Source organism: Sapajus apella, unplaced genomic scaffold (genome assembly GCF_009761245.1).
Source record: "Sapajus apella isolate SASKATOON/1434 unplaced genomic scaffold, GSC_monkey_1.0 scaffold1, whole genome shotgun sequence".
NCBI lineage: Eukaryota > Metazoa > Chordata > Mammalia > Primates > Cebidae > Sapajus > Sapajus apella.
In genome coordinates, this window is record NW_022436941.1 from 64,376,594 (window position 1) to 64,388,994 (window position 12,401).

At 42.6% G+C, this 12,401-nt stretch overlaps 1 protein-coding gene across 1 annotated transcript in view; it reads right to left on the reverse strand.

The window, feature by feature from the left end:
* ANKDD1B (ankyrin repeat and death domain containing 1B) overlaps positions 1-12,401 on the reverse strand; it is a 54,877-nt gene that overhangs the window by 8,863 nt on the left and 33,613 nt on the right. Inside the window, 3 exon segments of the mRNA XM_032278179.1 lie at positions 3,156-3,254; positions 6,143-6,241; positions 8,970-9,068. Of these exon segments, the coding sequence (XP_032134070.1) occupies positions 3,156-3,254; positions 6,143-6,241; positions 8,970-9,068 (297 nt within the window).

Genomic DNA, 12,401 nt, shown 5'->3' on the forward strand with positions numbered 1-12,401 from the left:
ATACCATACTGCCTCCAACCAAGGGTGAGAGGTTTGAATCTTAACCAAATGGAATGATCATCAAGGGCTGTTCTGGACATAATTTTGGGAATGCTCTGCCTGGAGCCTGCGTGGTATCTTAGACAAATTACAAAAAGCTACACTTTTCTCAAGGTGGACAGAGCTTAAAGCCAGGGCACACAGCTTTGTAAGCAGAATCCCCTGGAGTTCATACAGTGTACAACTTCTACATCTAAACATTTTTCCCTGAGCAAAGGATGGTGGTTCTCATTTGCTTTTCAAGTGACCCATGAAGAATTTGCTTGGAAAACAATTAAAATTAATGGTCAGAAATGACCCAAGAAGAAGTTCCAATCTTAGGAACCTGTGTTTCTACCCTTATGGATCCAGAAATACATCCCAAGTATTATCTTACATGGTTAGATATTTGCAACAAGTGCAAATCCCACCAGTGTAAATGATTTGGTTCTTAGTCTAGGCGCTAAGACCCAGGCCAGCAGAAAAATTAGGGCTGAAAGTAATCAGCCTCTAATCAAAAGAGACAGTAATGAAATTAGAAAGACCTGCATTTTGCAGGCATTTAGCAAGCCTCTAATTGCATGCTGTCTACATTCTGGCTTGTAAAGCCATTTGAATCACTATAATTAGCCTGCTTTGAGAAGGCAGCATTCTGAGAGCCGGAGTTTTCAAATTCATAGGAAAATCTTCCTAGGGAATATACGCTGGAGTAAAAATCCAAACACTTCTGCCCTTAGGGGTTGGGAGGTAGCGGGGATAGAAGGTCCTCTGAGAGCTCTGCAACACCTCAGGCCAAAAGGACCAGCAGAGAACAAGCTGCTGGGAGAGTCAAATTTACACCAAATTTTGGCTCCTTATTTCCTAAGCAGACCCTAGCATGGTCCTAGAAACACTTTTCTTTGACAACAAAACTTGTGGGAGCCAATAGAAAAGATACTTTTTAGTCATTAACTAACTATGTATTGGGTTCCAACTATGTGCCAGACCCTGAAAAGAAAGAAGGGAAATCTGGGGAAATCAAATTATGAGGCCCCACGAACTGTGAGCTCTTGTTTTGAAAACAAAGTCAACTGGTAGCATTGACTGTGTTCACTGGAATATCTACTCCACTGAGCACCAGGGGCCCCACATCAATCCCTGCCTAATGCTATAGATTTTCTACCCACAGAATGGTCTTCAGGGTATTAAGTGTTCATGAAAAACTAGAACAAATTACAAAAAGATGACATTAGAAAATACCAATGGTAAATGTTAAACCAAGTTAACCAGGCAGTGAAAGGGGTGGAATGCTACAGAAGTGATAAAATATGGGTGGCTGTGTGTTCCTTCCTTACGCTTTTCTGTGTGTTCTAAATTGTCCACAGTGGGCCTGTGTTACTTTTATGATAAGAAAAAGAAAAGTTAATTTTAGAAACTGACACACAGAGAAAAGGAAAATAACATATAAATACTTTAGATTCTACGCATGTAAAATGGATGATTCTGAACTAGAGTAGGGTGGACTCAGGCTTCCACTGTGAATTAGAGAGGTGCTAGCTATTGAACTATGTGGGTAAAAATAAGGAAGGGAAAACTGCAAGCTTCGGAAGTAGTCATCTTTGCTGACAATTGTAGCAAAGCACCAGATGACAGAGCAGCCACTACTTGGCTTTGAAGCCAGCTCTGCCTCTTACTATGCATATGACCCAACATCCATCGATGGATGAATGAACAAACAAAATGTGGCATAGACATACAATGAAATGTTATTCAGCCTTAAGAAGGAATGAAATTCTGACACATGCTACAACATAGATAAACCTTGAAGACGTTACGCTAAGTGAACTAAGCCAGTCACAAAAAGGCAAATACCATGTGATTCCACTTATATGAGATACTTAAGAGTGGCCAAATTCACAGAAACAGAAAGTAGACTTTCTGTTTCCCAGGGACTGGCAGAAGGAAGAAATGGGGAGTTATTGAACAAGTATAAAGTTTCACTTTTGCAAGATGAAAATGTTTTGGAGACTGATTGCATAACAATGTGAACATACTTAATCATACTGAACTTAAAAATGGGTAAGACAGTGCATTTTATATATCTGGACTTTACCACAATTTTTTTAATTTAAAAAAACAAGTTTAGACGTATGTAAAGTCATTCATTGCAGCTCTGTTTGTAAAAGCAAAACTTTAGGAACAACTTAAATGTCCATAAATTGAGGAGTAGTTGAACAAATTGTGATATGTCTGTGCTATGCTATACTATGCAGCTGTAAAAAAAGAAGAAGAAACTCTCCATGTACTAATATGCAAAGATCTCCACTTAATAATGCTAAAAATGCTAAATGCAGAACAGTATGCTCGTTATGGGTATGCCATCGGTGTCTAAAAAGGATGGAGGAAGGCAGTAAGAGTATAATGTGTTTATGGTTGCTGGCATATGCATATAAAACTCTGGAAGGAACAGAAATAATTTATAGTAATAGATACATATGGCAAGGTAGTATGGTAACCAGACAAGTAGGAATGGGGTGGGTGGGAATTTTTTACTGCTAAACCCTTGCTAGTTATATTCTTTTATTTTTGGACCATATGAATCTATAATTTTTTTTTTTTTTTTTTTGAGACGGAGTTTGCTCGTTACCCAGGCTGGAGTGCAATGGCGCGATCTCGGCTCACTGCAATCTCTGCCTCCCGGGTTCAGAAATTCTCCCACCTCAGCCTCCCAAGTAGCTGAGATTACAGGCATGCGCCACCACACCCAGCTAATTTTTTGTATTTTAAGTAGAGATGGGGTTTCTCCATGTTGGTCAGGCTGATCTCGAACTCCTGACCTCAGGTGATTCACCTGCCTCGGCCTCCCAAAATCCTGAGATTATAGGCGTGAGCCACTCACTGCGCCTGGCAGAATCTATAATCTTTTCAAAAATTTAATGTAGAATTTGAATTTTAAAACCACATAATTGTTATTCAAAGTAAAAATTCTTACTGACATAGCTCAATCAAAACTGGGATATTTTACTGACTATGAAGATACACGGTTTCTCCAGTTCGTGCCCATTTCACAGAGGATATTCCAATGTCGCTGCTCAAGGCTGACAGCCAACAGGAAGGTCTCAGCAACCATCTCAGCTGAATGAAGTCCATTCACTTACCTTGTCAACAGCCTTCAAGTCACAGCCTGCCTTCAGCAGGGTTTCTACCAGTTCCACATTTCCTCGATCAGCAGCTACATGCAGAGGGGTTTGCTGCCTCTGCCATGAAATTAAGGAGGGGAACCAATTTGGATGGTGAAAAGACAAAGGGAAAGTAGAGCCATCCTATTTAGGCTCAAAGGAAAACAGAGGTCGTATGTTTTTAAATGGATATGGGGGCAGTCATGGCAGTATTATTTGCAATAGTGAAAAACGGAAAGGAAATTACATGTTTAACATGGAGACTCATTACATAAATTATGATACATCTACATATTAGAATAATAGGCAACCATGAAAAATTATTTTTAAAAAATGATTTCAATACTAGGTACCTGAAGTAGTCAAATGTATAGAGACAGAAAGTTAAATGGTGGTTACCAGGAGCTGGAGGAGGAGGAAATGGGAAATTACTGTTTAATAGATATGGAATTTCAGTTTGGGAAGATGGAAAATGTTCTGTAGATGGATGGTGGTGATGTTATACCGCAATGAATGTAAGTAATGCCACTGAACTGGACACTTAAGATGGTTAAAGTGATAGATTTTGTTATGTGTACTTTACTACAATAAAAATAATTTCAAAGTTTTTTTGAAAATAAAAAAATGCTTTTGATATAATGTTTGAAACTTTAGGAAATAATACTATCTACTTGAGCTTGATTTAATTAAAATACATATAGAGAAAGAAAATACAGTACATAAAAATGTTAATGCTAAGGTCTAGATGAATGGATTAGAGTTTATTTTTATTGCCTTCTTAATGCACTTCTCTGTTCTCTAAATTTTCTACGTTATAATGTATAAAGGAGTACAAGCCTTCTAATTTCCTTCTGGAGTAATCATTTTCCTATCAAGAGGATAAGAGTTTCAAAAGAAATATCTGAAATCACAGGAAAATCACCTATCTTAACCTCTCACCAAGAGGAATGCAGGTGTGAAGATATTTCTAAAATATTAGGGCAGAGGGGAGCCTTAGATGTGATCTAGTCCAACTCCTGAGCCAAAAATGGGAAGCGGCTACCCCAGGGTCACAGAGGTGGGCAATGGCATGTGGACCACTACTCTTCCCACCAGAGCACAGGGCCAACATGCTGGAGATGCCACCAAAAGGGATTTATTTATTTATTTGTTTTCTTAGAGACAGTTTCTTACTCTGTCACTCAGACTGGAGTGCAGGAGCGTGATAATAGGTCACTGTAACCTCAAACCCCTGGGCTCAAGCAATCCTCCCTTCTCAGTTTACTGAGGAGCTGGGACTACAGGGTCTGCTAATTTTTCTTTTCTTTCTTTCTTTCTTTCTTTTTTTTTTTTGTAGAGATGAAGTCTCACTATATTGCCCAAGCTGGTTTCAAACTCCTGGCCTCAGGTGATCCTCCTATCTTGGCCTCACAAAATGTTGAGATTACAGGCATGACCCAACACACCTGGCCTCCAAAAAGCATTTCCTAAAGGTTCACCTTCAAATGGCAGTGTGTCTAGGTGTTTGTCATTCAAGACGTTCCACTTATACTGACCAACCTATCAAAGATTGTACTGTACCTCCATGGAACAAACGCGGAAATGGAATCTATCAAGTCCAACAAAACCCATTTTAACAACACTGCTACAAGTCTAGAAGGCAGGAAATGCACTAAAACATTAACAGGAGTTATCTTTCTTTGCTGGGGACTTCAAACACATTCAGTGTTTTTAGCTTATATATTTTTAAATTTTACATACATATTTTATATTTAAAATATAAATGTTCCTATTTTATGTGTGTATTATTGGTCTAATAAAAAAATTGAAGTGATAAAGTCTGGTTCTGTAAAAGGATAAAAACCCTAATAAACGCTCCTTCCCTAGTGTTATTTACTGGCATCTAGCCAGTTCTGTCAAAACCAGTATCACATGAGAGCACAAGGCTCTGTTTCTCTAGCAAAGATTTTGCCCATTGGGAAAGATTTTAGATATTAATATAGTTGAATACATAAGTATATTTAATAACAAGAGGAGATTTTTTTTTTCCCCAAAAAACTTTTGGGATAGGTAAACGCAGGGGAGGAGGCTAGGTTCCCTGGAGAAGGGAAGGGACAGAAGTCCAGGTAAATCTTCATTCAGCTCAGAGCAAAACTTAGCTCATAGGTGGGAACTGGAGGAGACTGCAGAGGTAGGACTCAATGCTCTGGTTTCACAGTGCATTAGGAGGATATGCAGGCATGCCCACTGCACGGTGGCTCCTCCCTAAGCCGGAGGGGCACCGCAGAGGCTTCTCTGGGGAGAGGCAGCCAGGAGAACTCATCCGGCCTCAGGACCCCAGAAAGGCTGCTCTTCTCACTCCCCTACATCTCCTGGAAGAAGGCAGGCCAGCCCCAGAAGAGCCCCAGAGAGCAGGCTCATCCAGTGTCCACCCCCATTCTCTTCGTGATTCCACTGTGGCTTTCCTGCTTCCAGCCAGTGATGGATTGCTTTAATGAGTCATTTGACTCTGCTCCAGTTGACTGAACTTGTGGTGATTTTTCTTTTATTCCAAGAGGTCTCTTTTGCCTTTAGGCAAAGAGAAGACACATTTACTGTCTTTAATATAGAAACAAAGCTTCCTTCTTACGGGGTGGGGAAAGGCTCCCTGCCAAGTACAATATTTCACTCTGGAGGAGTGGTTTTTTTATTTAAAGAGCCTCCGGCCATTTAGCTCTGAGCTACTGTTTTTCTATCAAAAGTGCTGGGCCTGTTAAAAATGAAGGATTTAATCACGCACTGGCTGAACTCCAGTTGTGTGGCTGAGAAAGACAAAAGTATGGCATGGGGATGCAGTGGGACTTACAGAAGGAGAAGGATAAAAAGGATGCACATATTCCTCCCAGGAATTTTTAGGTACCTTGAACTTGATCAGAACTCCCCATAAACACACACTGTGTTGAAACATAAGAAAATAGACCCTCCCTGCTCTGATTTGCCTGGCTTACCTGATTTAAGACGTCAATATCTTGCTGTGCACTTAATACGCTGTTTACAACCATGATGTGGTTGTTGATAACAGAAAAATGAAGAGGGGACTCCTTAGGCTGCAAGAGATAAATAAAAATGTCAAATCCAAAAGGTTCTGGCTTAATTACTCAAATCAAAAACCAACTCATTTCAGCAGCTATTTCCTGATGATCCCCCAAGTACTGAAACTGCCCATCCCAGTGGCGACCCCCTGTAAGTGTTCAGCATTTATTGTCATCCAAGGCTCTGAAGCAAACTTGCTCCCCAGCAAATGGCTCACCCGCTTTGTTCTTTCTGGAGCTATATACTAAGGACCTACTATGGGCCAAGCTCTTTTCAGGTTGCCAGGGATTTCGTGTGAACAAAGCTCATTCTCAGGAATCTTCCAATCTAGTGGGGTAAAGAAATATTGATTTTTTTAAGTCATATAAATACAGAATACAATTAAGTGGCTTGGAGGTAGAAGAGCCAGTGTGGGGTAGGGGGAAGACTGACCTTTCAGAAGGTCAGAAAAGACTTTTCTGAAGAACTGACATTTAAGCTCAGATATGAAGGATAAATAAGTGTTAAGTAGGCCGAACCACAGGACTTCTCAGAGCCTTCAAAGAGCTAAAGGGCAATGAGAGTAGCCACAAGGGTAAAATCATTGCACATTTGGAATTTCCTGCAATGATCTGCTCTGGAGCCCTGACTCCTTAGCGTATCCCCCTTGCTCAGGGGCACCATCCTCATGCTCAGCCCTCCCTGCATAGAGTCCAGCCACGGGGTGTTCACCAAGCCCTCTGCAGCCTGCTCTTCTGTTCTCTTCCTTTGTGGCTAAACCACCTGTCTTCCCAGCCACAGCTCTTCATGGAGCCCCCGGCCCCTCTCACTCACTCATCCCCACCACTGGCTTCTTCCCCGGCCCTTTATCTCTAGGCTCCCCTGCTGCTGCAATCCCACCCAGCTGCCACTGGCCTGTGGAGAGAAGACACACCTGCCTCCAGTAGAGACTGCAGCTGAGAGTGGGGGAAAGGGAGGGAAGAAGCAATGAAGGGAAGTGAGGACAAAAGCAATTAAGGCATGAGAGAGAAGGAGGCATCATCCAGCATGATGACGAGGGAGGGAGGGGGGTGCCAGGGGAAGGTGGGAAGGGGTGTGATGGCAAGGGCTGAAGAGCCAGCGACACTGTGCAGATCAGGAGCCGAGCTGAGTGTGGAGTGAGTGGAGAGAGGGAACGGGTACCTGCAAGGGTGAGTGATTAGGACGAGGGCAGTGTTGCTCAAGTGGAACAGCTGATATTAATGATACGCATCAGACACACTCAGCACATTCTCATTGTGGTGCTTGCTACACATTCATTTCCCCAACAGTTTATCTTTTTTCAGAGATGGGGTCTCACTCTGTTGCCCAGGCTGGAGGGCAGTGGAGCCATCGTAGTTCACTGTAACCTGAAACTCCTGGGTTCAAGCGAACCTCCCACCTCAGCCTCCCAAGCAGCCGGGGACTACAGGCGTGCGCCCCTGTGCCTGGATAATTTTTAAATTTTTGGAGAGATGGGGTCTTGCCATGTTGCCCAGGCTGCCCTAACAGTTTATACTCTGTTTTACACACCAGCCTCACAGTTTTTCAGAAACCATGTTAATAACCCTAGAAGTTTGATCTCATATTCCCCATTTCATACATGAGACACAAGGAGGATCAGTAACTTCCACAAGGCCATGCAGCAAGGAAGTGGCAGACACAGGACTCGAACCCAGGCCCTTCTGACTCTACCATCTGTACCAGGCTCCATCTCAGGAGATGGGGGTAGGTGGATGGAAGAGAGACCATAGTGAGATGGCAAGAATGTCACCAGCTGATGGAGGGAGGGGAGACGAGGGGACAGATAGAAGAAGACCACAGCTGAGTAATCAGAGACTGTCAGAGGCCAACAAAGATCAAAGCAGACAGACGGCGTGAGCAGGGCCGTGAAGGCGGCATGAAGGGGAGAATTTCTGTATAGGTCCCTCCTGCCCGGGAATAACCTCCTTGAGGCACTAAGCATGAAAACCGAGAAAACATCCACATTGCAAAGAAGTGGGCATTGTCCTTGCCGGGGCCACCCGCCTTGCAGTGGCCCAGCTCCTCCTGGGAAACAGGAAGTGTCCTTGGACTGAACCAGGTAAGTTCAGAGCCAATTCCCCCAACGCCATGCTCCGAAAACTATCAGACATGGTTTAAATCACATCCCTCCTCTCGAGTTAATACAATAAATAGTAATGGCTCAGCAAGATCAGAGGAAATCATATTCTCAATGGAGAAATGAAAATACAGTGGAAAAATAGAAGCATGTTTCTTGTTTAATTCCAACACAGAGGGCCTTTTGTTAATTCTGCCAAAGCCAATTCAACCGTCAGAAAACCTGAATCAGTATAAAGAATTGACTTTCAAAAGAAAAGGAAGATTATTCAGTGAAGGGAGAAAAATTATCACTCTTCTTGATATGTATAGCTGCTTCATTATTTTCCCAGACTGATAAAATTAATACAAGTATAATGGCATCTCTAGACATATGAGAAAGCTTTATTGCAGCAAATACAAATATTTAAAACACAAAGATTTCATTTTGTTCAGGAACTTCAATGACTTTCTAAAATTCATCCCTCGGATTTTATTTCTCAAGATTAAGACTCTGCCTCCAAAATAAGTCAGCCAGCCTTCCCAGAAAGAATTTCTCCCTTGTGAAACATCTCATTTCCTACATGTATCTGCAAGGGGCATCTCCCTGGCACAGCCAACCTCATGGCGCCAGGACCAAACCCTGTGTCATTAAAATAAACTCACTTCCACTTTCGGGTGCAGATCAACGTTCTCACGGAGAAGAAAGTTAACAAGGGATGCATGGCCATTCCTGGTCGCTATCTGCAAACTACTGATATTGAGCTGCAAGAGACAATGGAGAGGGCAGGGAGGAACTCCCATTATAATTCAGCATGCTTTCTGGGGTTTATCACACAGTAATCAGTTAATACAATGAAATAGTACAACTACAGTCATGCATCACATAACAGTGATTTGGTCAATGACAGACCCGCCGTGGTCCCATAAGATTACAATGGAGCTGAAAAATTCCTGTGGCACAAATACTTAACCATTGTGTTAGTATGCTGCACAGGAGCAACAGCTATACCATAGGAGCCTAGGAGTAATGGTAGGCTGTACCATCTAGATTTGTGTAAGTACACTCTATTAGGTTTACACAACAAAATCAGGCATTCCTCATAACATTTCCCTGTCATTCAGAGATGCATGGCTGTATTTAAAAAAGAAAATCTGGCTGGGCACAGTGGCTCATGCCTGTATTTCCAGCACTTTGGAAGGCCAAGGTAGGTAGATCCCTTGAGCCCAGGAGTTTGAGATTAGCGCTGGCAACATGGCAAAACCCTGTCTCTACAAAAATTAGCTGGACTTGGTGGTGTGCGCCTGTGGTTCCAGGTACTCAGGAGGCTGAGACTGAGGTGGGAGGATGGTTTCAGCCTGCAAGGCAAAGATTGTAGTGAGCGGAGATCATGCCACTGCACTCCAGCCTGAGCAATAGAGTGAGACCCAGTCTTGAAATAAACAGAAAATCCATTGTGTTTTCAATTATTGGGGTGGAGGGAGCTATTAATAGGTTGGTGCAAAAGCAATTGTGGTTTTTACCTAATTGGTTTTTTCTAAGTATCTCCCATGAAAGTGTCAGAGCCCTAGGGAACATATGTGCAACAGACTGAATGTTTGCCTACCTCCCACCATTCGCATGTTGAAACTCTAATCGCAGTGTGAGGATGATAGGAAGTGGGGCCTTTCAGATGTCCAATTACCTAATGTTGTTGACTGATTAATTGTAAGATTGCTACAAAGTATTTTCAGGTCTTTCAAATAAGGATGCTGCTGGAAACTGTTTTCCCAAAATGGCTGCCTCAGTGTCTCCCGTCCCAAAGGCTCTTCTGCAGCATGACCTTGCCACTCCCCTCATTAAGAGGTGGGGCTTATTTCTTCACTCCTTTGAATCTAGGTGAACCCTGGGTGGAGCCCTCGTGCCCTTGCAAAAAGAGGCCAGAGAGCTAGCTAGTTCTCTTTGTGCCATGTGAGGCTACAAGAAGAAGACAGCTGTCTGTAAACCAGGAAGAGGGCCTCATCAGAACCTGATCTTATAGCACGCTGATCTCAGACTTCCAACCTCCAGAACTCTGAGAAATAAATGTTTGTTAAGTCACCCAGTTTTAAGGTATTTTTAATAGCAGCCTGAGCTGACTAGGATACTATGCCTAGGGCAAATGTGAGTTAAATCCTCATTTCCCTTCTCCCAGGAGGTGTGAAGTGGGCTAGAACCAAGTCTTCTCTCTGCGCACCTTAGCAAAACCCCTCTTTGAACCAAAATAGGTGACTTAGTATTGGCCCCAGGAAAGGCCTCAGTGTCCTGCAGCCCTGTCTGCTTACTGCCAGTGTCCCCTGTGCTAGGCAGACATTCAACGCTCAGCATAATTTCTATGTGCAGCATTCCCCCTTCATCTTCTTATTCAGCCCCTTCACTATGTGAAGACACCTTGTAGCTAGATGGCACACTGATGGAGGGGATGGTCGGCTCTGGGCGCTCCTGCCATACTCCAAATGGCCCAGCATGGTGCCTTACAATAATACAAGGTCAATGAATTGGTTGTTGACTGATTAATTGTAAGATTGCTATGAAGTATTTTTACATCTTCCAAATAAGGATGCTGTTGGAAACTGTTTTTCCAAAATACTGCATCTCCTGTCCCACAAGCTTGTCTCCAATATGATCTTGCCACTCCCCTCATCAGAGGTGGGGTTTTCCACCTCACTGAATCTGGGTTGACCCTGTAACTGCTTTGACCAATAGAATATGGCAGAAGTTCCAGTTCCAGGAGAGGCCCCTAACTAGCCTGCAGCTGCTGCTGTCTGCCTTTTGTCATGCCTGCCCTTGTAAGCCTTCCTCTTAGAGGACAGTTTCCAGGCTGTAGGCTGAGGCACATGGCGAGGCCCAGGTGAGCTCCCAGCTGACAGCCAGCATTAACTGTCAGGCATGTGAGTGCACTCTCTTGGATATCTAGCTCAGGTAAGCCTTCAAAATCCTGGTCAACTTCCAACTGTAATCACATAAGAAACTCAAAGTAAGAATCCTCTCAACTGAGCCCAGTCAACCCACAGAGCCATGAAAATAATAATACACTGTTATTTAAAGCCCCTGGACTTTGGGTTGGATTATTATGAACCAATAGATAATGGAATAGATGCCAACAGAAATGACCTATCTCTGACCAACTGAAATCTAGCTCACATGATGCTAAATGCCTATATGACCTTGGATAAGTGGCCTATCAACTACGGACCTCTTTATCTTCATCTGTAAAAATGGCATAACCCCCTATATTAGTTTTCTATTGCTGTTATAAAACATTGCCGCAAAATTAGTGGCTTAATAAAAATGTATTATTTTATAGTTTGGGAGGTCAGAAGTCTGAAATGAATCCCACTGGGCAACAAAAAAAAAATGTTCACAGGCCTGTGTTTTCTTTCTGGAGGCTCCACATCCTTGTCTCTTCTAGGTTTTAGAAGCCTCCTATGTTCTTTGGCTCATATCCTCTTGCTCCATTTTCAAAACCAGCAACAGTTACCTGAGTCCTTCTCACACTGCATCAGTGACATCCTCGTCTGCCTCCCTCTTCCACGTTAAAGAATCCTCAAGATTACATTGGGTCCAACTGGTAATCCCAGAGAATCTCATTTTAAGATCAGCCAATTAGCAACCTTAATTCCATCTGCAATTTAAATTCTCCTTTGCTATGTAACATAACATATTCACGGGTTCCAGGAATTGGGATCTGAACTTCTCTGGAGGTGGGGAGCCTGATTCTACCTACCACATCATCCTACCTCTTTCTCTGAAATCACAGTACTACTGGGAGGATATATGAGCCACTAAATGTGTATGGTAACCGTAACTATTATTTTATCCATTCCACACACACACACACACAAAATACTGAGCACCTATTTTGTGCCAGGCACTATGATAGTGAAGAGATATGCTGGTAAACAAAACTGACAAGATATCTGACATTACATTTCAGTGGTGGCAGACAATCGATCGATCCATAGATTGGTAGACTGGTAAATCAGTAAATCAGTGGGCTTAAATTAAATCTGCTTGTTAGATTCTAGATGTTGTTAGAAGAACAACATTATCTAGTTGTAAGTTCTACAAGACATAAA